General features: G+C 43.5%; 1 protein-coding gene and 1 long non-coding RNA gene across 3 annotated transcripts; both read left to right on the top strand.

Annotated features, from left to right (window-relative positions):
* The first annotated feature begins 388 nt into the window (after nucleotides 1–388).
* Nucleotides 389–7,089, top strand: LOC139384229 (BSD domain-containing protein 1-like). Of its 2 annotated transcripts, XM_071128966.1 has the most exons (11): nucleotides 389–439; nucleotides 1,363–1,426; nucleotides 1,681–1,797; nucleotides 1,926–2,093; nucleotides 2,564–2,618; nucleotides 3,539–3,654; nucleotides 3,812–3,880; nucleotides 4,398–4,482; nucleotides 4,584–5,075; nucleotides 5,203–5,306; nucleotides 5,426–7,089. In XM_071128966.1, exons 1-11 carry the CDS (start codon nucleotides 429–431, stop codon nucleotides 5,450–5,452), a joined length of 1,308 nt encoding a protein of 435 aa, XP_070985067.1. In that variant the 5' UTR covers nucleotides 389–428; the 3' UTR covers nucleotides 5,453–7,089. The 2 variants fall into 2 exon arrangements, with proteins under 2 accessions (XP_070985067.1, XP_070985066.1); XM_071128965.1 differs by lacking the exon at nucleotides 389–439 and having other exon boundaries at nucleotides 1,336–1,426.
* Nucleotides 7,090–7,362: 273 nt separating this feature from the next.
* On the top strand, nucleotides 7,363–7,846 carry LOC139384231 (uncharacterized). The gene is made up of 2 exons (XR_011628821.1): nucleotides 7,363–7,496; nucleotides 7,617–7,846. It is a non-coding gene; the product is annotated as an uncharacterized lncRNA (long non-coding RNA).
* Nucleotides 7,847–27,461: the final 19,615 nt, after the last annotated feature.

A 27,461-nucleotide genomic window follows, 5' to 3' on the forward strand; every position in this document is an offset into this window, starting at 1 on the left:
CATGGGCTAGTTGATCTGGACATTTCTGACCAAGTAAATAGCTCTCTAAGGTACGCAATGACTGACATGACAAGATAAAAACTGATGATGCACTACCCAATTTCGAAATTGCACCTTGTGCATTCTTCTATCAACTTTCAAGAGTAAATTGAAAGCTCCCCCATTTTCCTCCAGGTACTCATTATGTAAATGTTGACCCATCCCTAACCATGATCCTTTGCAGACACAGACATAGTCCTAAAAAATTGCCCAAAGAGCTAATAATGAATTTGGAAAATAATAATACATTTTACACGAGCTATCTACCCTGAAGCTGTATTTAGTAGAAGCAGATACAAACTGAAAAGTATTTTTAGAGGGACAAGCTTATTCCTAATTCAGCAGGGTCAGAGTTCAGTAAATGCCGGTGATGTCGTCATGGTCTGAAGATGGCTGAAGGGTGAGTGAGAAGTCGCAATATAGTTTTTGTTTGATAAATTAACCATCGTATTATAATCACACTTTTGGCATGGGTTTTCTTCATATAAGATGTTGCTTCCTTCATATTTAGCTCTTGCTACATTCACCCATTTCAAAACGTTCTGTCTGTTCTCGAGGCAATGTGAGGAAGTCCGTCTGTGTTTGTTTACCAAAATATTGCACCAGCTGGTTAGCTCGATGGCTAACGTTAGGTGGCTAGCTAGCAGTGACGAACAGACTGGTTGCTGCCTATTCGCAGAGACAGACGTATTAATCGCGTGACAAATGTAATTCGGTCGATTATTACTACCTCCTATTGTATTTATTAAAGGCGATTGATAAAATACAGTTCCATGGTTCCCACCGTAACTAACTTTGTTAGCATGACAGCTAACTAGCTAGGCTAGTTGCTGTATACATCTAATGCACATTCACTGGGGTGTATTCATAACCTCTTGCAACTGAAATCGTTTAAGAACCAAACGAAATTAAACAGAGCAAACGGAACAAAACGGGAAGGCACCTACCTATATTTGTCCGAGAGAAACAGTGGACATACACTCCTCTGACAGCAATCTAGCCAGTTTAGCCGACTGGCTAGCCAACACATGAGGTGTATTCATTACGCCAATTACGCAACAAACAGTTTACTCCAAACTGAAAACGTTTTACAACAGAAACAGCGTAATGAATACACCCCAGGTGTTGGCTAGCCAGTCAGCTAAACTGGCTAGATTGCTGTCATGAGTGTATGCACACTGCTACTCTCCTGTCTGGCCAGATTGTAGGTAACGTTAGCTAAGCCATTAACATAGTTAAGTATCTAAAATGCAAGATATGTATTGCATGACATTGCCCTGTTGATCCATTTTTAAGTCTCATCACCATGTCTCTCGACTCCAGGGAAGGCTGCGAAGGCTGGTGGGGAGGCTGGCTTCACCAAAGCTTCCAGGCCGTCAAAGATAAGGTAGGCATCCATGCTAGTCTGCACAGATAATCAAGTTCTCTCTCCTTATGATGCATAATAAGCTACAAAATAAACTCGCTGGCTATTTTGTTATGTGCTGTTTATCAAGTAGGCAAATTCAGTGTTTTCTACATGACTCATGATAAAACATAAAAGTCAATGAATATCCTTGTGACGTCCAATGTGTGCTGCTATTGCAGACATCTTACCTTGTTTGGACTTGCCAATGTAACTCCAACATTTTGTTTTTACAGTCATCTGAGGCGTATGAGTTTATAAAGCGTGACCTGACAGAGTTCTCCAATGTAGTGCAACATGATACTGCGTGCTCCATCGTCGCCACAGCAAGTGCTGTTAGAAGCAAACTAGCGGTAGGCCATTTGGTTCTTTACTATGGGTCACAGTGACCCATATGAGAAAAGCTCATATGCATCGTCACTTGGTTATTTATAGGCATACTTCCTGTCTGACATATGCCACCTATCCCACCTTGTTTCAGGTGGAGGGCTCCTCTGACACCACAGAGAAGGTGAAGAAGAGTCTGTCCAGTTTCTTAGGCGTGATAACAGACACCCTCGCTCCTCCCCAGGACATGACCATCGACTGTGATGTCATTACGCTAGTGGCAACTCCTGCAGGCACCACAGAGGTGTATGACAGCACCAAGGTGAGGATGTTTAGACTGTGTTTAACTAATCACCGTGACCGTGTCATTGAACTACTTAAGGAAGAGATACTATGCTGTTTTACATTTTACTGCACTTACTGCTAATATACAAGAATGTATCTCAGAAATGTTAACATTGTTAGAGCTTCTCCCCCACCTGTTCAAACATGTACGAGTGGTTAGTCTCAGAAGTGTTACTGAGCTCCACAGCAGAGGGGATGGTTTATCCACAGATTTATGCTTTAGGCTTCAAGAGATATATATTTTTTTGATATCATAACACGGTCTCTTTGTTGCAATACTAGATACCAGGGTTGTATTCACTAGGAACCAAACGGGCAGGAACCTACCTGAATTTTTCCATTCCAATAGAAACTAGTTTTCGGTGCAAAATACAACTGTTTGGACTAATGATTACACTCCAGAACACATGTTGTCACTTGAGTTACAGTTTGTGTTTTGTTCCCTAGGCTCGTCTCTACAGTCTACAAGCTGACCCTGCTACATACTGCAATGAGCCTGACGGTGAACAGTTCACAACTTTCTTTTCCATCTGTTTCTTCACTCTTCTGATTATATTCAAGAAAAGGTCATGTGCCATGCAATGTCACTAACCAGGCTTCAGTGCCTTCAAAACATAAAAAAGCCTACAGAATGGCAATGACAAGGGACTAAAGGCCCTATGTAATGTTTAGTCTGGAAGTCGTGATGGATTCTCTTGGTAACTTTGGAAAAGGGAATGAAAATAAATGTTCCGGGCAGGGTCCCATTCAGACAGTCAACTCTCCCAACAAATCACAAGTTTGGATAGGCGGGGCTTAAAATGCGATCAGAAATTGCTCATGAAATACTCTTACCATAACCTGTAGGCAGACCTGCCAGAACGTTGCTATTCGAAACCAAAATTTGCAGGCAAAACTTTTGCAGTGGTTTTAGTGAAGGTAGTTGATTCAAATTAGCCACTTGTGAAATACATTAATTAAAATAACCTCTGATCTCCATCTTGTTAGCTGATATTTTGTGTCCTGGGGATGTTTACATTAGGGCAACAAGCAAATAAGGCAGTGACGTAAGAAACCGGATGTCCTAACTCCTCCCATTCCTCTTACCAAACTAATGTTGTCTAAGGGCTCTATTGAATCTGAGAGACAACTAAATGTCTTAAAATGCGCTCCTATAATCCAAGCCTGCAAGCACTCTCGATTGATTTTTCTGAAGCAAATGTTACGTGTTTTCAATTTCTGTGTAGTGGGCATTAAAATCAGGTTTATGGATTGGGCCTACCCATTAACCATGGTCAAAATGAACTCTTATTACAGTGAATACAAATAACTTGTCAGGACAAGACTTGGGAAGTTTGGACTTCTTATTTTCATGCGGTTAAACTGTCAAACATTGTAGTGTCTTGGGTGTATTTTAAATGTGTGGCCTGTGTGTTGTCCTAGGTCCCCTAGAGAAGTTTGATGCGTGGCTCTCCTGCTTCAGTCTGGAGGAGAGGAAAGGAGAGATCTCTGACTTCCTGGTCAACAGCCCCTCCATCAGGGCCCTTTACACCAAAATGGTACACTTATCTAAACCCTCCTGTTAAAAGGTCTTATCATAGAAACACTAGAGCTTAACATTATTTACCACATTAATAGAATGTAAGTGAATTATTCTTGTTCCTAACAATACAAAATCTGGGTGTAAAGTAGCATATTATGCATTTTCATTCCTAGGTGCCAGCAGCTGTAGCCCATTCTGAATTCTGGCAGCGGTATTTCTACAAAGTCTTTCAGTTATACCAGGTAATTCCCACTTTTGTTACTGGCATGGATAGGTCTTGTGAACTGTCATGCACCCACTTCTATTACGTTAGAAAGTAAACTCTTCCCTCTGCTGGACAGTTTGGAGAGGGGCCACAGAGCTCCGGTAGGTTAGTAAAGACTCTGGGGAAAACATTGAGATTGTGAAAGCTAATCTCAGCACCCAGAGCCAAATCTGCTACTCGATTTGGGTTCAGATGCTTTCCAATGTTTCTTAACAAAGTCCACACCCTCTTCTGCCAAAGCCCGTTCCCAGCCCCTTCTTCCTTTTCTGGAAAGTCCACCTGTGTTTATAATATTTTATGTACTGCATGCTGACAAAATGGAGGTATCTTACAATGTTTTCGATGCAACTATTTCACAGGTAAGTTGTGTGTATTAGATAATTTTCAAGTTAAAATACGCATCACCACTTCATAGCACCATCTCCCTGAATACATAAAAACACAATCTGGTACTGTTCTGCTGATGGGTAATAACTATTGTGACTGACCACCAGGAGGAGGCGAGAAGAGTGGCCCTGAAACAGAGAGCAGAGCAGACTACCCACACAGAGGCTCTGGGCTGGGAGGAGGAGGATGAAGGTGTGTTGGATAGTGGATTTCACAATGGTGAAATGTTTTAGATTAGTGCAGGTCTGTCTCATGTGACTCACTGTTCTCTCTCTCCCTTATTTCTACCCCAGATGATTTCCTTGGTGCAACGTCTTCATCTCGCCTAAACTTCACACCCCCATTGGAAGACCCCGCGACCCAGCTGTCCCCACTCACACCAGTCACCATGGCGACGACCCCGCTCAGCCCCATCCCGTCGCCGAGCGGGGAGCGCTCCTCTACCCTCTCCCTGAGCAGCGACAGTGGCAGCCTGCCCACCCAGGTGGAGTTGAGACCAGCCAGGCCACATCCTGCAGTCGTTGAGCTGGCCCAGAAACTCAACAAGGCCAGCCTGGAGGAGAGCGAGCCAGAAGGGCAGCAGGAGGAGGAGAGGGAACAGGGGCAGCCTGAGGTTCAGGTAGAGGCCCCAGCCCAGCCTGAGTCCACAGGGAAAGCTACAGCTGAGAGAGTAACAGTCCAGGCTCCTACCACCAGACCAGAGACAGAGGGGCCCCAGGACCTGAGGGTGTTTGAGCTCAACTCTGACAGCGGGAAGTCTACACCTTCAAACAATGGCAAGAAAGGTAAAAGGACATTCTATTCAGCTATTGATGTGACTGTGATTTGATTGAATAGGTCCTAAGCTGTTTGTGTTGTAGAACAGTGTTAAATGGTCCTATCTGACCCTGTGCTCCCCCCCAACCCCTGCAGGGTCCAGCACAGATGTCAGTGAGGACTGGGAGAAGGACTTTGACCTGGACATGACAGAAGAGGAGGTGCAGATGGCGCTCTCTAGAGTTGCCGCTGCAGGAGAGGTGGGCTAGGATGTATTTGTCATATTTCTCGTTGTATTTCTTCTAATCTCAAACTATAACAAAGGATAACATAACCTTCGAAACAACTGTGTTGAACTAAATTACATGTTATTTTTCAGCTGGAGGATTGGGAGAACTGGGACTGACGATTGCCGTGCCATAGTGTTTCTATCCCGCCATTAAAGCAAGTTCTTGGCCGACGAACCATGCTTAACATGTTTTAACTCTTTGTCAATGCCGTCACCATGTCACATTTGTTCGTAGAGGAATGTCTGATGGGTTTGGACCATTTTGCTGAAAGCTCTAGCAGAGCAATGGAAATCCAAGGCAATAAGATTTGTGAAGGCACCATCAGCTTTCAGTTTGTGCGTATAAGTCTCAAGGCTGATGACTCAGTCTTGTTGGTTATTTCTTGGAACAACTTATGACTTAGAGAATGACACTAGTTTAGTTGGTGTTCCATTTGACTAAAGCTATGTACCATCTATGAGGATAGGTTCCCCACATAAGGGGAGTTGCTGCTCTCTCTGTTCTGAAATGCCACTAAGTACATAGTTGCTAGTAGTTATTCCTAGTTATAAGTGGGGGGATTATTATTTTACTTCAGGCTGCCGAATAGCCATAAACTGTAACGCTGCTTATCACGTTACATAAGATGGAGTTCTTCACATGTGATTTATTGATTGGTGAATATGATTTAAACTTGTTCCCCCCCCCCCCCCCCCAAGTGATTTATTAACTTGTTTATCTCTTGCAAGTGAATATTCAAAATATACTTTGGCCTTCATAGAGAGCATTAATTTTGGATTCACTCACAACTCTAGATACATGGCCTTGTCAGACACACTATAGTGCGGAAAAGATATCTAAATGTTTTGTCACACAAGACACTGATCTGAGTCTAAACCCAACTAATCCATGTTCTACATTTTGACTTTGTTTTGGTCTTTGTCCTGCTTAGTAATTGATGTGAACATATCTCTTCTGTAACCTCCAGAAGCCATGTCTCCTTTTTATTTCTTGTCTCTGCTACACTAATGTTCACATCTATTATGCTATCAGGCCTGTTTGTCTATTATTCTGGGTAGGGAGGGGCTCGTGTTGTCAATCATCAAGACAAGATCATTATGATGCAATAAAGAGGTGCCATGGTGCTTGAGTTTTGGGCTTGGATGTCTGAGGGGGATATGGTCTTATGTTATTTTGGATGTAAAATAATTAATGAGTAACAACACAGACTGCTGATTCCACAACCTGCTGTGCTTAGTATGGTATTGACAGACTGCACAACAGCTCTGGAGTTACCAGTGTGCGGGGAGTCGAGGCAGTGAGGGCTTTGTCTGCTTGATTTATGTAACGATACAGTATAGGCTAGCTTCATTCTGCAGTATCGCTTCATGCTATTCTGATATTTTATTGTAATAACTGTTGTCTTCGTCAGTGTAAACAGTGACCAACACAAAGCATAAAGATGTAGTCTACAGATCTTTACAATGACTGCTTTTTATTTGAGTATAATTACTCTGTGCTTTGTTTTGCATGGCAGTGCAATCACATGCATACAGTTCTACAGCAGATGTACCGTTTTAAGTTGTACGTTTCTGGTTACTAGTAGCTTGTTGGAGGAATTACTTAATAATGACTTGATATGTTGCATGTCTCATGTATTTCACTTGACATATATTTGCACTTTAAACACCAGTACGTTTAAAGCTGTTTTTTTAGGCAATTATTTTTCTCTATTTTCAAATGAGCATTGTCATTAAAAAGAGCATAATGCAAATGGTTAGTCATTGTCTGCACATTTGTAGGGGGAAAAAAGTTAGTGGCTGTAGTTTGTCTTCAACTCTGGATTTCTAGAAGATCATTGCTGCTGAGAAGTGAACTTGTCAAGAGCTGAACGTTTAGGCCATTATGATGGGGTTCACCTTTGCCAGGGTAACGGTAACATCGCTACGTAGGCAGGCGTCATCGCTCTGGTTTTACACCACATCGGACGTCGACAGTTTACAAACGTTGAAGGTCTGCTTAAAAATCAACCATGACAAGGCACCACCTCCAGACTAGAGTTTACAAAAAGAGATCGCTGCCGGGGGGCCATTTGGGTCCACCGAAATTCATTTTAGCCGCAAAGAAGTCTCTATCTGCAACATGTCCATTAACCGACATCGATGATGTCCCGATATCTCGGTAAATATGCCTTGTCTACAGTCCTGTTAGCTAGGCCTAGACCACGAATCAGTGCTTCAAATATGTGACGTTTTTTTCCCTCTTTTCTCAATAGTTGTTTTTCTCTTTTCCCACTGATAGCCAGCTGCGCAGGTGTCCAGGTAACCACTGCCTAACCGTTTGGCGTGAGGATGTTTGTTTAGCGTCCATGGTGAACAATCCCTCGCAGACCACGGAGAGCTGAGTAGGGAGACCGAACAGCTTGTCCTCAAAGGGGAAAAAGTAGCAGTCTAATTGCTCGTCTTACAATATCAAATTGGAGTGCAATAATTATTGGAAATGCGTCAATAAACGTTAACATTTAAATCCAACCAAACGTTGTCCTTTTAAAATAAATCTTATGCATTTATTGTACTGATTTCTGTTTGGTATGGCTAAATACTGTACCATGGAGTAGAATCGACACGGATGTCTCGCCTGGCTTTAGGGTATTTTTTTCAAAGTAGGCCACCCGGTGGCAGTGTTGCCTCATTTACTTAAGATTCAGAACATGCCTCCTTTTCCACCCTTTTCCAATGGTTGACGCTGCAGCACTATTGTTTACCAATTTAATCCACTGGAGCTAATTCTGAATTGGCATTTATGATTCACAATTTACCCCGTCACAATAGATCCCCATTTTCTCCATGTCCTGAGCCACAATGGGTATTTGTGCAGATACCATCTTACTGCTATAATGGGGCAATGGCAGCCATCCTTCGTTGGAGAGATGCTGCTTGATTTTTGATTTCCACATAAATGGATGCATATTAACACGTAGTATATTTCATATCTGAGGTATTTATTCTCTAGTTTCCCCTTTTTATAGTGGTTGACGTGTGTATGGGCTTGGCTTGTATGGTTCTGATGGCAGTTGTGGCGTGTGACTGCGGTTAATGTAGGTCACAGAACAGTTTGCAGAGCCTGTTATTTTGACCCTTTTGTTTTCTAACATGGATGCTTCCCTAGCCCTTTCCAAGAAATGGCCATGATAGACATGAAGAATAGAATACACATACAATGTATTCGGAAGGTATTCAGACCCCTTGACTTTTTCCACATTGTGTTACCACATTGTGTTACATTACAGCCTTACTCTAAAATGGATTAAATTAAATGTTTTCCTCATAAAAATCTACAACACCCCATAATAAAAAAGCAAAAACAGGTTTAGAATTTTTTGCAAATGGTAGGTATAGGTATTCAGACCCTTTGCTATGAGACTCAAAATTGAGCACAGGTGCATCCTGTTTCCATCCATCATTGAGATGTTTCTACAACTTGATTGGACATGATTTGGAAAGGCACACACCTGTCTATATAAGGTCCCACAGTAGACAGTACATCGCTGAGCAAAAACCAAGCCATGAGGTTGAAGGAATTGTCTGTAGAGCTCTGGGACTGGATTGTGTTGAGACACAGATCTGGGGAAGGGTACCAAAACATGTCTGCTGCATTGAAGGTCCCCAAGATCACAGTGGCCTCCATCATTCTTAAATGGAAGAAGTTTGGAACCACAGAGACTCTTCCTAGAGCTGGCCCCCCGGCCAAACTGAGCAATCGGGGAAGAAGGGCCTTGGTCAGAGATGAGACCACGAATCCGATGGTTCTCTAACATTTTGCGTATGTCTCAGCACAGAGACAGGCACACTGCCAATGGAGGGCTCTGCTCTGCTTTCTGTCTTTGATTCTCTAACTTTTCTCTCTTGTGGAGGATTTTTGAGATGTATCACGGCAGTTGAAAGGATTGCTAAAAGGGTTGGATAGAACCTTTAGGAGAACGTTTAAATGATTATACCATTTGAATTATTTTACCCACTATAATGGTAACTTGCATGCTACATTACCACATACAAATCACAGCACACTGTTTCATAGAGACCACCTGAATTCTCATATAAGGTCCAAGGACTCCAACTGGACTTGTACGGTTGTACAGGAATTTCCTGTAAGGAATGACTGCTCCCTTGGCTTAGTGGTATGTGTGCTTTACATTTAGGCATTGGTACTACAGTTGTTAATCTAAGTACAGCCTGTTTTAGCAGTAGCTACTGACCGTATGGAATGCAATGTAAGCAATGTAGGCTACTGTAGGATTTATTACACAGAGTGAGCTCAGAGTCCTGCTAGTACAGTAATAAATAACCACATAAGAGGAGATAAATGTGTTGTAATAAAATGCAGTAATATAGTCTACCGTACCATCCAGTGAGAGAGCAACATGGTAGCTACAGTCCCTAGATTATCCTATCTACTCTGCTGCTGAAGCTGCACTCCCTAGTCTGCTGTTGGCCACGCCCAAAATGCACAGCTATTTTTAGCAAGGCTGCATCTTTATGAAGTAAAGTATTATTTATTTGGACGGTTCATGTTTTTGCTTGCAAGAAGTTAAACATAAATAAACTTGACAGTTGTCTGTAGCCTATACCAAGGTAGTCCCCTGACTCCCCTCCAAAGTGGCATATTGCAGTCTTCCCTCCTACTCTTCAAACGTGCTCTGCCTCTTCATTTTCTTACCATCTCCCTGTCCCCCTTTCTCTCTGACACACACACACACACACACACACACACACACACACAGAGAGAGCGAGGGTGTCACGATGAGGTCATTGTCTTGAGAGAGAGCATTATGCTGTGCACCCTAAAGGTAGAAACCCTGTAACCTCAATGCCTTTCAACAGGTACAAAAGACTCCGATTGGAGGAGGAGGTTGAGCACTATGGAATGTGTAATCAGGGCTTGGAGACTGACTAGATGTCCAAATTCATACAGCTGTGTGTGAAAAAGTGTGTGTGTGTGTACATGAGTGCTTGTGAATGTACATGTAGGAGTGTATTCTCTGTTGGTTTTTAGCCTATTTCATCTACACGCACAGACACTTGACTATTAGCAATTTCTTTAATGAAAAATGTGTGCGTATGGGAATTGTCTCAAACTATCTGACATATTTCAAGTTATAACTCACTAGACTACATGGTAAGGAGACAGTCTAATTGACTGAGGTCTCTGTTGACTCTTGAAGGCTCTTGAGATTCTTCTGACTTTTCCAAACAAATTTAGCATTTTCCAAAGTTCAGTGGTGGGAACGGGCCACTTTGTTTGTGCTAAGTGGTGTTGGGGAGGAATGTGGGTTTGAGTTGGAAGGGCAGCGGACGGGGGGAAGCTATGATAACTCCCCCTCCATTCAGATTTAAGGTCAGGACAGAGGGGCTCCTCTGTAACCACGTCAGGAGACTACTCTGCCTGCTGCCAAAACAAATGTTTACTCTTTGTTCCCTAGTTTATTCTTTACGTCCCTGTTCCCGCTCTCCCAAGGGATGGTGAAGTGGGGTTTCCTTCTCCTTCTCTGTGCACATGGACAATGACGGAGAGATGAATGATTCTCATCAAGGTGAAGTTGCTTCTACGTTTGTGGAGGGTTTGTGTGTTCTTATTGTAAGAAAACATGCAGGCTAGACCTGTACAGTATGTACTCTTTTTTTGTGAACGCTTTAAAGAGTGAATTGACACATTCTTTGCGTATACGATAAATCTGCGATAAATTACAGTACATTCATTTTTGCGGGAGGTGCCAGAGCTGGGGGATATGGACAAAAGTCCTATCACAATGAATGTAACACGTTATAACAAAAAATACAACAATTACAAATGTTTTTAATTAACAGTTACTTTACATTAGCGGTAGGGCTCTAGACAATTTTTTTTGTGTGCCAAGTAAGACAGCTGAGATGGTAGCCTATGTTTAAGAAAGTAAGCTATTTCATCTAACATATCCAGGAAATGCATGATTGATATTTTGATGGTCAACCTGTCAAAATAGGATCCAGAATGATCAGATTTATTTTTGGCTCTTCAGAGAATTTGCCGACATCTTTGTGCATATTGGCCTATGGGCTATATTATACACTACCAGAGGAAGTGGGAACTCAAAACACCTAGCTAGATTGCCAACTCTAAATGTGATATTGTTAGCCTAGATAGCCATGTAGACTAATTGGTTAATCTATCCGTAAATGTAGGCTAACGACCTACAAAGACTTTCCAGCGCTAGGCCTAGGCTACTTGATGTAGGCCTATTCAGTGCAAATTGCCTCTCCACTCGGCTCCGTTCCACGGGCTCATCAAAACAATACTACACAGCCTACTCTGGATGTAAATTGGTGCCATGAACTAAAAACTAAGAGATAAGAAATACATGAAATATACTCACAGAAAAGCTGTGACTCTCCTCTCTGTAACTAGAACAATAGTTGCTTTGAAAACTCTATTTTTCCCGCAATAGCATTTTGTGCAACGATCATATGCCTGTGCTGCTCAGAATGCATCTCTCCCTCCTCCGTGCGCACAGTGGGGAGAGGGAATGAGAGTCAGCAGGCGACAGTGAAACAGAGACAGGCAGATACTTTCATTGTAGGAATCCACGTAATGTATTTATTACTGTTGACCAAATAATGGTTTTAGAACAATCTACAGAAACGTTGTGTAGCAAAGTTAAGAAAATGACCGACGTAAGTAAAATGCTCCTGTAGGAGGAAGACAATGTCAGTGTCAGTCATTTTCGGTTTATCGTCCCAGCTCTAGTAGAGAACCCTCTCTGACTGACCTGTCCAGTGACCTCTGTCCTGTTCCAGTTCCTTTCTTTGAATGTTCCGTCCCTCCTTCCTGCTCCATTTTTCTCCCATTCATTCACTCATTACCGTCCCCAGACTCCTATCTTCTGACCTGGGACACCAGCAGACCCATTCATGTCTCACACGCTGTTTCATTCCCTGCTGTCATCAGCCAGACAGTAATTGAGTATGAGAGTATGAGAGTTGCTGTGGAGATGCAGTGTGGAGCGAAGGGCCAGTCTCCGTCTAGCCTCATTTCACTGGTTGCAGCGAGGCGGATTAAAGTTTGACCATCGCCGCAGTCATTCAACAAATTAAGGCTGACACGAGCTATTATGTACATTTTCCACAGAAATCGCAGAGGCAAAATGGTACAGATCAAAGGATGGGTATGTTATCAGGATCTCTTGTTGCCTGTGAGAGGTTACGCCATATAATTAGCTATCCATGATATATGTATTGTGCCCCAGCATTTCTAATTGTGTAGTAGAGACCACCTTCTACTGTATACATTGAGGTTAGAGTTAGAGAGGCAGGAACTATGCGGTGTCCCTTGGTTTCTGTCATGTCTCAGCAAGTCTGAAAGTCTCTGTGCTCAAGGCCAGGATCACCTCAACTTATTGAACTAGAGTAAACGAGATGCTGATGGAGGTCCACTTACCCGAACATCAAGAGCTTTTTAAGCTGGCACTGAGAGAGGACCAGTGGCTACCCACATCATATGGACATCGGGTGGATCTTGTATCTTGAGGTTGTGCGTGTGTGTGCGTGCATGTCTCCTTGTCTGTGTCTGTGTGTGTCCTTGGGTGTGTGTGTTGTATGTATGCGTGTTCTGAGAAAGAGGCTAGTGATAGTGTGTGATTCAGTGTGGAGTGTAAAACCCAGACAGCTGGAGGAAAATGAGCTTGGCATTAGCATGATCACTCACCTAACGACGAAACCTTTCCCAAACTCACCTTTTAAAACTAATAAATTCATAATTTAGAAGTTGAAAAATAACAAGGATCCACTTGCATCTACTTTATATTTAGAGACCTGCTATATGTGAACACCTAAAGGTTCATGACTGACATGCCTTTGTCATGCTGATGAATAGCCCAACCTGCTCATCCCAGCGTCACACCGCCCCAGCGACCCTGGAGAACTGTACTGCAACATTGCCTCATCCAGGGGATCTGATTGAGACAACCAGAATGCCATCTGCCCCTCGACAAGATTACACCAGACTGGGCCAAGAAATCCTCCAGCAGACAAGATTAAATATGAATTATTGGGCAGGAATGGCTGTGTGATAGAGAGAGAGAGAGAGAGAGAGCGAGAGAGAGAGAGAGAGAGAGAGAGAGAGACTGTCTCTCTTAGCTTTATATTTCTGCCCCCTTGTTTCTCCATTTTCTCTAGGTCTGCATCAGACACTGTCTGGAATTCTATTGGGCTACCTTTCTCAAATGTTATGTTTAGAGTGTTACATTTTTATGTTTATGAGTCTGTGTGTATTTCCATGTGTGTCTTTAGATATCCTGTTTTGAATCTAGACAGTTCTTCTCCTACCCTACTCTCTTTTAAACTTGAAAGAATGCTGCCTTATTCCTGTCTCTCCTGGTGGTTGATTTTCACCGGGTACAGAAAAACAAAGAGGACATCAAAAAACAACTGAAAGCCACTGGAGAGATGAGGGCTTTAGAGGAGAATGGTTACCATGGAAACTGTGCTTTTCTGTTCCCTCCCTGTTTGGTGTTATTCCTTTTCCTGTAACGGTGTGCACAAATTAGCATAACCCAACCTTGTTCCACTCCACCCGTATGAGCTTGAGAGTGATCGCTTCGGAATGAGCCTCATTCTGGAATCCTGACACAGTTGCTGTTGAGCCACTGCTCATCAATGGGACTGACTGGGACTGACTGGACTCTGGTCATTACTGATACTATACAACATTTTCAGACACCTTCAAGCTCTCATGAGGTATACAGAGCTATACACCAATACAGTGCATTCGGAAAGTATTCAGACCCTTTGACTTTTTCCACAATTTTTTACGTTACAGCCTTACTCTAAAATGGATTCAATTGTTTTTTCCCCTCATCACACACGCAATACCCCATAATGACGAAACAATAAACGGAAATATCACATTTACATACGTTTTCAGACCCTTTACTCAGTACTTTGTTGAAGCACCTTTGGCAGCATCGAGTCTTCTTGGGTATTACGCTACAAGCTTGGCACACCTGTATTTGGGGAGTTTCTACAGATTCTCTAAAGCTCTGTCAGGTTGGATGGGGAGCGTCGCTGCACAGCTATTTTCAGGTCTCTCCAGAGCTGTTCGATCAGGTTCAAGTCTGGTCTCTGGCTTGGCCACACAAGGACATTGAGACTTGTCTGAAGCCACTCCTGCGCTGTCTTGTCTGTGTGCTTAGGTGAACCTTTGCCTCAGTCTGAGGTCCTGTGCGCTTTGGAGCAGGTTTTCATCGAGGATCTCTGTACTTTGCTCCGTTCATATTCCCCTCGATCATGACTAGTCTCCCAGTCCCTGCCGCTGAAAAACATCCCCACAGCATGATGTAGTCACCACCATGCTTCACTGTAGGGATGGTGCCAGGTTTCCTCCAGATGTGACGCTTGGCACACTTGGTTTTATCAGACAAGAGAATCTTCTTTTTAATGGTAAAAGACCTTTAGGTGCCTTTTGGCAAACTCTAAGAAGGCTGTTGTGTACCTTTTACTGAGGAGTCGCTTCTGTCTGGCCACTCTACCATAAAGGCCTGATTGGTGGAGTGCTGCAGAGATGGTTGTCCTTCTGGAAGGTTCTTCCATCTCCACAGAGGAACTCTAGAGCTCTGTTAGAGTGACCATCGGGTCCTTGGTCAGCTCCCTGACGGCCCTTCTCCCCCGATTGCTCAGTTTGGCCGGGCGGCCAGCTCTAGGAAAAGTCTTGGTCATTCCAAACTTCTTCCATTTAAGAATGACGGAGGCCACTGTGTTCTTGGGGACCTTCAATGCTGCAGAAATGTTTTGGCCCCCTTCCCCAGATCTGTGCCTTGACACAATCCTGTCTCAGAGCTCTACGGACAATTCCTTCAACTTCATGGCTTAGTTTGTGCTTTGACGTGCACTGTCAACTGTGGGACCTTATATAGACAGGTGGGCTTCCTTCCAAATTATGTCCAATCAATTGAATTTACCACAGGTGGACTCAAGTTGTAGAAATATCTCAAGGATGATCAATGGAAACAGGATACACCTGAGCTCAATTTTGAATCTCATAGCAAAATGTCTGAATACTTATGTAAATAAGGTATTTATTTGTCATTTTTAATAAATGTGCAAACATTTCTAAAACCTGTTTTCACTTTGTCATTATAGGGTATTGTGTGTAGATTGATGAGGGAAAACATTTATTTAATACATTTTAGAATAAGGCTGTAACATAACAAAATGTGGAAAAAGGAAAAGAGTCTGAATACTTTCTGAATGCACTGTATATACTGAACAAAAAATATAAATGCAATATGTAAAGTGTCTACATCCCTGTTAGCATTTATCCTTTGCCAAGACAATGGCATATCAAGAAACTGATTGAACATCATGATCATTACACAGGTGCACCTTGTGCCGGGGACGATAAAAGGCCACTCTAAAATGTGCAGTTTTGTCAGACAACACAATGCCACAGATGTCTCAAGTTTTGAGGGAGCGTGCAATTGGCATGCTGACTGCAGGAATGTCCACCATTCAATTCTCTTGCAAAATCTCTGTTCATTTATCTACCATAAGCTGCCTCTAATGTTGTTTTAGAGAACTTGTCAGCACGTCCAACCGGCCTCACAACTGCAGACCACGTGTAACCACGCCAGCCCAGGACCTCCACATCTGACTTATTCACCTGCGGGATCATCTGAGACCAGAAACCTGGACAGCTGATTAAACTTTGGGTTTGCACAACTGAAGAATTTATGCACAAACTGACAGAAACTGTCTCAGGAAAGCTCATCTGCGTGTTCGTCATCCTCACCAGGGTCTTGACCTGACTGCAGTTCGGCATTGTAACCGACTTCAGTGGGCAAATGCTCACATTCGATGGCCACTGGCACGCTGGAAAAGTGTGCTCTTCACAGAGCGTGTATGGCGTCGTGTGGGCAGGCGGTTTGCTGTTTGCTGATGTCAACGTTGTCAACAGAGTGCCACATGGTGGCGGTGGGGTGCAGGCACAAGCCACGGACAACTAACATAATAGCATACTCACCAGACATTTCACCCATTAAGCATGTTTGGGATGCTCTGGGTCGATGTGTACAACAGCGTGTTCCAGTTCCCGCCAATATCCAGCAACTTCACACAGCCATTGAAGAGGAGTGGGACAACATTCCACAGGCCACAATCAACAGCCTGATCAACTCTAAACCACAGAGATGTTGCACTGCATAAGGCTAGCGGTGGCTACACCAGATACTGACTGGTTTTCTGATCCACGCCCCAATCTTTAAAAAAAAAGTTATCTGTGACCAACAGATGTATATCTGTATTCCCAGTCATGTGAAATGCATAGATTTCCTCATATGAACTGTAACTCAGTAAAATCTTTGAAATTGTTGCATGTGGTGTTAACATTTATGTTCAGTGTAGTATGCGTTTTAAAATTAAGATGGATACTCTAAGACAGTTATTCAAGAACACAGTGTTGTACGTGGCTTGTTGCTTATTTCTTTAATGTGGTGGTGGGGTATCTTGGCTGGCTCAGAGAGAGCTTTCTTTAAATAGCTAAAGAAATCCAGATATGCTTTTATTGTACCCCCTCTGAGCTCTTGTGCACATGGTTCCTGTTTTCACCACTTTGCTGAAGTTCTACAGTGTCTGTCTGTGTCTCTGTTTTTCATCAGCTAATTACAGCTCTCACTATGTCTGTGGATCCTATCAGTCAGATCCTCCATTCACATCTGTTGCATCACACACAATTAGTCATAATAAAACCTTTCTATGCGGCCACTCTATTCTCATGCCAGTTCAGGCCCTTTGTGAGAGGGTTGGTTCCATTCCATGTCCATTGTGACCTAATCTTTTTCTTCTCTCTCTCTGTCTCTCTGTCTCTGTCTCTGTCTGTGACGCAAACCCTCATTAGGCCTGTGGTGCCAAGCCTCTCCTGATCCCCATCATGTGGTACAATCGAATTGCCATTGGCAACAGAGGCCTCACTTACCGCCCAGGCATCTGGAGAATGCTCCTTATAACCAGCCAATAGCATCACACAAAGAGCTCATTTTCCATTCCCCTATCACCCTAAAGGCACTGTGGTGAACGAGTTCTTTTTGTCCTCCTCATGTAATGTCCTATAGCTATGTGACTGTTTCCCTATATGGCTTACAGAGCTTTCTCCTGACTTAACCCAAAGTTCACTCTATCCTCAATAAAAGTTTAACCTCAATTGGCCTATGGTACTAGGCAGTGAACTGCACTGCGAGGGACGATGGTAAATGCATTAAGATAGAAGCCTTAGGATATAGGCTACTCACAACACCTTTACAGAGTGGGACACAACTGGTACAATGTATTCCATTGTTAGCCATACACTGAATGGCACAATCAGAGGTCTGTGAATGAAGAATGGGCCATATGGTTTTTCTATTACAGCATTGCATAATGAAAGAGTGCCTATTTTCTTGGAGGATTGTATACATGTTCAGGGTGCTATGCTTTGTCCCACCTACCTCGTCATGGGCCTTAGTGCTAGGGAACATCAGGTGAGCTGCGCGTGTGTGTCTTTGGGGGATGAGTTTTTCCAACAGTTATTTTCCATTATTCATTCCAGTAGTCCAGAAGTAGAGGATAAAGCTGTGGAGGGAAAGAGGGAGGGGGCTTGTGAACAAGGCCCTAAACTTATTACCTGACCCTTTCTAAAATGACACATTTATATTCATAGTGCTGCCACTAAAATAAATACCAAGTCCTTTGAAAGTTAATGAAATAGCTGTGGCGTGCTCCCACAATGATGGGCCAGCACAGAGCTGCCTCTGGCTGCCATGGCAACGCACCCACCATTGATTTATATAGCTGATAATTAGGAGTACATACGAGGGAGCCTGCAGGTGGACACACACACACACACATACACAAACAGACCACACTAAAACACACAGACGCAAAACCACAAAAACTCATTAGAAAACGTCAAAGCGATGCTCACCTGCAATAATACCAACCAAACAGACAGACAGCACTAGTCGGCAGACCGAGAAGAGCCTTCTTCATTGGTCTATAGAAAAAATACACCCTTTTATTGAACAAGCAGATCAATCTAATACAGTACCGCTCTCATGTATAGTATGGATATATCTACTGCAATGTTAGTGGTTTCTTCAATGGTTAAAAAAAACTGACTCGTCAGTCTGCGGATTGGAGGAGTCTTCCAGAGGTTGTGTAGTATTGTCTGTAGACAGTCATGATGCGCGTTCCGGCTCTTTTCAGTGAGCCGGCTCTTTTGTCTCCAAAAAGGCTCTTGAAAATGTTTTTATTTAATTTTTTTAAGTCAAACAGTTTGCGATAGTTTGACTATGATTGGTGTTAAAATAATTCTAATTCAATTATTAAATGAAATCATACTCTACCTTCACCACAATGTATTTAAAAATGCATTGGTTTGTTATGAAAAAGAATGCTATTAAACATTTGTATTTAAAGTAACTTTTTAATGTATATAAACAAAGTGCATATAAATTTAACCATTCAAAACTAATACAATCTGAACAACATAATAGAATATTGCACCATATCAAACAAAAATAAATAACTGCAGCATCCCACTTAAAACATGAAACTGGTTCCTCTTTTCTCTCTCTTCTTTATTGCCATGTTATAACCAGCAGCACACAGCAATGCTGACCATATTTTGCTTTTATGAGAGATTTGCATTCAGAAATGCAAGCTGCCTCACTTTCAAGGGGCTGATGCGGTTTCTTCTCTCTGTAATTATTTGTCACGTTTTCGAGAAGACTCTCAGAGGGTAGGGATGTGTCCACTATGCAGAGTCTCCTTGTCAGAGCCACAAGAGGCCTTCCACCAGCTCAGAGGATCTGCAGATCTTTGGGGGAGGGGCTCCTCCAAATAGGATCGGACCTCCATTATGGCATCTGCTGAGGGATTCCTTCGTGCTGCATCCCCAGTTGCTCTCTCGTCAAACAGCAGACGTTTGTGGCACTACTGCTGGTGCTTCTGCTCAATCTGATCCCTCTTCCTCCTGTTGCCCTGGTGCCTGAGCCAGCTGACTGCTGGGGCTGTCACTCCCTGCTGCTGAGGTTATTATTTGAAGAGCCTAATCAATTGCTCTGGCATCACTGAAGGCTAACTTCTTAAACCTGTGGTCAAGTGCAGCGGTTTCTGATAGCATGTGATTATATTCTATTCAGTGGAACTTCCTGTCCATTGATGAACATAGGGTGTCCATCAACTTTGTCACATGTCCTGTGATTACATTTGCTTCTCTCTGGCGGCTGGCTGTGATTCGCTGCAAACCTTTACACAGGAGTATCATTTTTGAGGCTGTCACATAGCTGAAGAGAGAGAACAGTAATTTATTAGTTCAGGTTCATGTTTTGTCTACTGATACTACATTCTCATCTACTGCTCATGTACATATATAATACGGGATTAAATAATGATGTAGTAATAACTGCTTACTGTACCTCTCTCCACTGATCTCCACAGTGACCTGCTTAGGGTTCCAGGACTCTACACACCTCCTCCACCACCTCCCATTCCTCTTGGGTCAGAGCATCAACATGTGCATTGACAATGGCCAGGGTAGAGATCATGGCATCCTTTCACCTCAACATATAAAATGTTGAATTCCGCCTTGTAGTGCAGTCTTGTTTAGGCCTCAGCTCAGGCATCCCCATCTGGTGTTGTGTAGACTTTAGTTTTTCAGCACCTACTGTGCTCGTGTGGAAGTATTCCACAACTGCTTTCACTTTGTCCACAGTGGGCTTCATCACCTTCAGAACATCTCTTACAATCAGGTTGATTGTGTGGCTGGAAATCGGTGGCAATCATTTTAGCCAATGCAATATCAATTTGGCCTTGTTTTGCTACAGACATATACTTTGGCATAATCTGGTCCATAGAAGACTGCGTTGCTGTGGGTCGCGGAGGTGGCCTACTTGACTGAGTGGATACATCTCCATGTGTGGAGGTGCTGGCTCCACCACTATCACTAGCAGGCCCGCTAGTTTCTGAAGCTCCGCTGCAGCTAGCTTCACAGTTGGGTGCACAGTTCGCATATGCCGGTGTAGGTTGTGCGTAGAACCGGCTTTATATGAGATTTTGTGTTGGCAAATTCTACACTGTGCTCTAACATTGTCTACATTATTAAAATGCATCCAAATGCTACTGTGCTTCCGACTCCTCATTTTCCAGCTGTTGTTTTCACAGCTGTCCTTCCTCTCACTCCTCGACTGCTAGGTGTGTGACTGTGAGTGAGTTGGCTCGAACCTCCCTCACGCATCTTTGGTTCATACTACGTGTCTGATTGACAGAAACAACAGGTGAGGCTGTTAGTCTGAGCAGACAGTCAGAACGAATGTGTGCGCTTGAGCATTTAGGCCTATATTATTATATGTATTTTTTCATTTTTTTGAAATAGTTAATTATATTCATTTAAATCTTTTGAATATTCATATCTTAATTTTTAAAATATTTGTATAAATGTATTCAGCTCTTCTGATATGCGAGCCGGCTCCCAGCGTTCTCTTAGAGCCGGCTCATTTGCAAACGACCCATCACTAGTAGACAGATCGAGGTTCCTCTCCATGCTCCGTAATGCAGCCGCAGAAGACTAATCCTGATCAGAGGATCCCCTCTGGGTGATTTGGAGTGTGAAACTAATCCAGCCAAATTGGTCTCATCAAGTGAAATTGAAAGCCAATGGCTGTGTCTAGACTTGGCAATTAAGGCCGTTTTTGTATTCTGATCATGAAGTTCTGATCATGGAATTCCGAACACATCCTCCGTCTACACCTGCATTTAAATGTGTCCACATTGTGTCTGGATTCCTTTTTCCTGCGCTATATTCAATAGCCAGTATGCATTCTGCAAATGGTGGAATAGGCTAAATATGATAACACAACAACGGCTTGATGGCAGTAGCTAACTACTGTAGCTAACTAGCCAGCCAACCTCTGTATCTAGCCAGCAAACTAGCAAGCAAAGCTAAAGGGATTGCTAACGGGTTAATTCTAGCCAAACAATAAATTTATGAGACCAACAAACGTGTTCCCCACATGCTGGGAACACAGGCCTATTTCTTCCAACGTTATAATGGAAGGTGCCTCTCGGGGTCTTGTAGGCAGAGTGCTGATGACGTCGCCCACTGTATGCTCTTTCGGTAGCCTGATTGCATCTCAACTGAGGAAAAATTGGCACACAAGATGGCTCCCTAACCACCACCTAAGGTGGTCAGACCACAATGCGACTTTTGTCAATCTTGACCCATCTTTTCAATGCGATCTTTGTATTCTGATAGCAGAAGTCGCATGTAAGTGTAGACAGACGACCAATGACACTCTGGCACTCTAGGCCTCACTGTCGCTTCTTTTACCCCCCTTTCTTCCCCTCCCCTCAAATAAGATAAAATGTTATTATTTAGAGGGAACTGCTTAGTTACGAGCACATTTCCAACAGTGTAGAGTTAAAAAGTAATACAAATATTTGCTAAATAAAAAAGAAAATAGTAACAAAAACAATAATGAGGCGATATACAGGGAGTACAAGTACTGAGTCAATGTGCAGGGGTACGAGGTAATACAGTATGTACATGTAGGTAGGGGTAAAATTGACTAGGACATCAGGATAAATAATAAACATAGTAGCTGCAGGGTATGAAGTGTGTCTATGTGTGAGTGTGATAGTGTATGTGGCATCAATATGCATGTGTGTGTGTGTGTGTGTGTGTGTGTGTCTATGTGTGAGTGTGATAGTGTATGTGGCATCAATATGCATGTGTGTGTGTGTGTGTGTGTGTGTGTGTGTGTGTGTGTGTGTGTGTGTGAGAGAGAGAGAAAGTGTACAATATGTACTGTGTGAGTGTGAGTGTGTGAGTAGAGTCCAGTGAGTGTGCACACACACACAGCCAGTGCAAAACAATTAAATACATAATTGAGAGGGTCAATGTAAATTGTCCGGATAGCCATTTGATTCAATGTTCAGCAGTCTTATGGTTTGGGGGTAGAAGCTCCGGTACTGCTTGTCGTGTGGTAGCAGAGAGAACAGTATGACTTGGATGGCTGGAGTTTAGGGCTTTCCTCTGACACCACCTGATATAGAGGTCCTGGATGACAGGGAGTTCAGCCCCAGTGATCTACTGGGCCTTACATGCTACCTACCCTCTGTAGCGCCTTGCGGTCGGATGCCGAGCAGTTGCCATACCAAGCGGGGATGCAGCCAGTCAAGATGCTCTCAATGGTGGAGCTATATAACCTTTTGAGGATCTGAGGCCCCATGCTAAATATTTTCAGCCTCCTGAGGGGGAAGAGGTGTTGTTTTGCCCTCTTCACGACTGTGTTGGTGTGTTTGGACCATGATAGGTCCTTAGTGATGTGCTCTCGAGCCGCTCTACTACAGCCTTGTGGATGTGAATGGGGGCGTGTTCAGCCCTCTGTTTCCCGTAGTCACACTCCCCTCCCTCGCTTCTTCATCCCGTGTAAATCTGGTCACACTGTGGTTTTAGGTTCCCTCTGAATACAGGAGAGGGTTTTGATACTCACCTTAGACCGCACAGCTTTGAGACATTCACGCTCACACATGGCACATTCATACATATATGGCATATACTCGAGTGAGCGTGCCCACACACACACACACACACACACACACACACACACACACACACACACACACACACACACACAGTCCAATGTTGAAATGCAGTGCAGACAGCCATCGTTATTTCGTGTGACACCTCTTCTCCTTCTCACTCCATTTCTGAAGGCGTTACTACAGGGCCCAGATCCAGAGCTGCTCTTCCGGACCAACATTCCACGCACACATACACACACACGTTATGTTATTCTATCCTCGTGGGGACCTAAAATGTATTTCCATTTAAAATCCTATTTTCCATAACCCTGACCTTAACTCCTAACCCTTAACCCTTTACCTAACCCCTAAGCCTATATTAGCCTTTGTCCTCATGGGGATGAGGGAAACGTCCCCACGAGGGACAATTTCCCTTGTTTTACTATCCTTGTGGGGACTTTTGGGGATTTTAGGTCCCCGCAAGGATAGAAGAACACACACACACAGGTGACATCACTAGATTGATGGGGGCCACCACAAGGCCAAGTGCTCATCTTTCATCAGACAGGTTTATCAAAACAAAAGTGCACACTCTCCCCCCTCACACACTCCACCCCAGCCTAAAGTCTCAAACCATAACAAAAAATGATGGATGATGGTGTGAAATGTGACCTTTCTTTTTTCTTTTTTCTGTTGATCCCTCCTTCCTCTCAAACCCCCTGCATGTCTTATCTGATTCTGCCTGGTAGAAATGAGGAGGAAAAGAGAGGGGGGGGGGGGGGGGTGATGACTCTGGGTGAGTACTTGGTGGATGGGGGATGAGGGAGGAATGGGGTACATTTGGGAGAGTAGTGGGTGGTTGTCCTCAGTGAAACCATATTACATGACATCCCAGGCCTAAGTGGGAATCAGTATTTTCTCTCTGAGACTTGATGCGAGTCTGGAGGAGGAGGGGGTTTAAGGGTGTGGAGCTCTATTCTGTCTCAGACCTTTCTCCAGACGTGAGATAAATATGGAGCATATTTCATGTAGGATTGGGGGATCTGTCCCCCCTGTCGCTGGTCTCCTTAAAATGCTGCGGTTTCACAGAGGGAGATGAAGCCATGGAGAAATACAAGGAGAGACAGTAACCAGGAGCCGGTGTACTATCCTCGCCACAGCAGGCACACACACATATTCCCAGAACGTCACCCATTGTCCGACCGCCCAACACAATGACACCTCTCACACACCAAGTCCCACATTAATACCATACCACAAACTCCCAGTCTCAGGCTCAACATACCAGAACTATACCAACTGTCCCAGTCCCATAGCTTCTAAACCACGTGCGTCAACCTCCTTCCACAGAGGTTCCGAGTGTCTGCTGGTTTTCACTCCTCCCTTGTACTTGACCGAATAGATACGGTCTCTAATTAGTAAGGAGCTCCCCTCACCTGGTTGTCTAGGGCTTAATTGAAAGGAAAAAACTAAAACCTGCAGACACTAGGCTCTCCATGGAATGAGTTTGACACCCCTGTTCTTAACCAACAGGGCCTCAATCACAACCCTTTGAATGCTGAGACTGAGTTTACTATACTGTAGCAATCCACCAGACAACAACGTAACAACAAACCCCTCCACCAAATCCCAGCCGCCTGTCCCTCCCCATTGTTTTATTTCTTCTGACCACATATTTTGCTTTGTTGACAAGACACTTTTCATTCCAGCCCTTCCCTGCGCCCCTCTCACTATCTGCATAATAAAGTATTGGAAATTATACTTCACAGATGGTTTGCTGGATGTCCATACTCATGAGAACGGTTTTCTTTCTGTATGGAGCCTATACGTTAATGTCTTTATGGGTTACACAGTGTTTACATCCAACCATAATGACTTGAGGCCCAGAGCCACTTGAGGCCACTCACATGAGGAGTGGTGGAGAAATAATGATTTTTTTCCCCACGCTATTATGGAATGATCTGCTCATAAAAACGCATTTCACCTCTGACCATATCTCTTGATTTCCATGTGTTATTCAAATCTCTCTCTCTCACACATGTACACACGCACTCAATCTTTCTCTCTCTCGTCCATCTGGCATGCGATCAGCCTCTCCTGACTTCAGGATACCCCATTGGCAAACAAACCAAGTTTATCTACTCTCTTGTTTTCTCCTGAATTCCCCTTATCTGGTTTCTGGCATCTCTCTCACTCCTTCAAGTGAGACATTTCATTGGCATGCATGAAGAAGAGAGGAATTCTCCACATCTCTGAGTCCTGCCCTCCGTCTCTGAATGAAAGAAAGTGCTAATTGTTTTTCATGTGATGAGGGGAGTAACCTAGTCTAAATACCAGTCTGTTTAGCTATCATTCCACTTCTTGACACTCCTGTTATGCTAAATAGTTTGCATATGACACAGAGTACAAGCAGTGGAATGTTAGCCAAACAGACTGGAACCCAGGCAAGGAATAACCCACAAGTTATCTGATTTTCCAAGGGGGTAGCACAGAATCACAGGAGTAACATTATACAGTCCCTGTTCCCTGGCACATGGTTTTCATTTTCTTAGCCCTGTTGAACCAGTAACTATGCACGTCGCTGTTATTCATCCTCTGCTGAGTACGTTCATCCCACCCATCTCAGGCCTGACTGACTGTGTATGGCATTTATCACGGAGGATCTCAATGAGCTCATAATTGAATCAGGGTGGATGAAGGTCGACTGTATTTTGGTACGCTTGATTATTGTGAGCGAAGATTTGGTATTTCGTTGCTTGGACTTTATATTCAATGTAATCTGACTTTCATGCTGACTAGACCAGGCACGCGCGTGTGTCTGCCATTGCGCACTTGTTGATTTTGTCCATCCACACCAGACGCGATCAGGACACACAGGTTGAAATATCAAAACGAACTCTGAACCAACTATATTAATTTGGGGAGAGGTCGATGCACATTAAATATTCATGGACATTTATCTAGCTAGCTTGCTGTTGCTAGCTAATTTGTCCTCGGATATAAATGTTGGGTTGTTATCTTACCTGAAATGCACAAGGTCCTTTTTTTCTGTATCTTTGTAGATTTTTTACTATAGATAGTCACTATGACTCATAGTGACTATCTAATGCTCTACAACCATTTGCTTCATCAATACAAGGTGTAGCTAATCTGATATGTGTTATATTAAAGAAACTAAAACACACGTGGGAGAGGGCCAGCCTATCGGTAAAGGAATGACTGTACTCTCTGAGGCTCTCCACACCCCCGCCCTGCTTTTGCAGGGCCTGATACACACAGCTGAGGGGCTGAGTCTGGGGAGAGTCCAGAAGGATGACTTTATTAACTCAGAATAATGGTCCAATCTGCACATGAAGCCCCCTCCCTTCCCTCCCCTAATTTGCCAGTCCCTGAACTCCAAACACTGTTGATGTGTAGACTCCCTCCAACTGTTCCCCATACCCTCATCAGCTCTAATATCTCCCAGTTGACTGAAACATCTGGCCCAGCCTGTCACACCCAACAGTTAGTCCACCACAGAGGATGAGAGCAGAGCTGAGAGATAATGGCAAAGCTTCAGCAATCCTCTTCATTTCTCTCTCTCTTCATTCCTTTCCCCCTCGTCTTTCTCCTCCTCCTCTCTACATTTCTTTCTTCTGTTACTCTCTCCATTCCTCCATTCCTCTTCTTCCTTTCTCTGTCCATTACTCTTTCCATTCTTCACTCCATTCTTCTTCTCTGTTCTCCTCTTTTCCTTATTCCTCTCTTCCCTCTCCCCAGATATCCTGGCTGTCGACAGGGAGGTGGGGAGTAATTACACGAGCAATGAAAAACAAATAACACTTGGTTATACTGTAGCTTGACACTATATTGGATTATCCTGATTGGCTGCTGTGCATGCAGAGCCAACCTGATGGCTGGGCTCTTTTAGTTGTTGTTATTCAATTTCTGTCCCATTCTTTAGCCAAAGAATAAGACATACCATCTGCACATTCTCTAACACTCCCTTTCTAGTGCTGACCTAATGTGGGGCGCAAGCTGCAAATAATTGTTTAAGGCTATGGACTCGTTATGTTATGTGATGTTTTTAAGCTCCAAAACAGCTGCATGTTGGACTTTCTGCACTGCTCTTACAATGAGGAAGTGATGTGATAATGTAACTTTGGCCAAACTATGTTATTATAGTTCCACCTATTTACCTTCGTACTAAAACAAACAGCATTTCAGATTCAGTGATTTGCTTTGAGCCGAGACATAGATACAGCAACTGGTTTGAAATTGTTGAAGCAGAAGTGTTGATTCTCTTATGAGGACATTTTGGTTGACTGGAGGTTACTGTCCTGCATTCAAAGCACATGGATCACATGCTGTTGTCTGACCAAACTAATGTAGTTAGTGAAGTCGAAGAGAGACAGCGACAGAGAACAGACCACAGGCAATGCCTCAAAGGGTTATTACTACCAATACATTTTCAGAGGGTGGAATTTGCGGTAACAGCAGCCTAAAGGTCGCTCATTCTGGTCCTAGTTGATGTTATCTTACACGGATCTACCCCCATGACCCTGGTTTCACTCTCACTGTG

Source organism: Oncorhynchus clarkii, chromosome 25 (genome assembly GCF_045791955.1).
Source record: "Oncorhynchus clarkii lewisi isolate Uvic-CL-2024 chromosome 25, UVic_Ocla_1.0, whole genome shotgun sequence".
Lineage (NCBI taxonomy): Eukaryota > Metazoa > Chordata > Actinopteri > Salmoniformes > Salmonidae > Oncorhynchus > Oncorhynchus clarkii.

What these genes read in the sequence shown, in the direction of transcription:
- LOC139384229 (XM_071128965.1), top strand. Translation starts at nt 1,346, where the DNA reads ATGTCTCTCGACTCCAGGGAAGGCTGCGAAGGCTGGTGGGGAGGCTGG. An exon ending in CTGTTAGAAGCAAACTAGCG is followed by an intron (nt 1,798 to 1,925) that starts GTAGGCCATTTG and finishes ACCTTGTTTCAG; the next exon opens with GTGGAGGGCTCCTCTGACAC. An exon ending in GAGTTGCCGCTGCAGGAGAG is followed by an intron (nt 5,307 to 5,425) that starts GTGGGCTAGGAT and finishes GTTATTTTTCAG; the next exon opens with CTGGAGGATTGGGAGAACTG.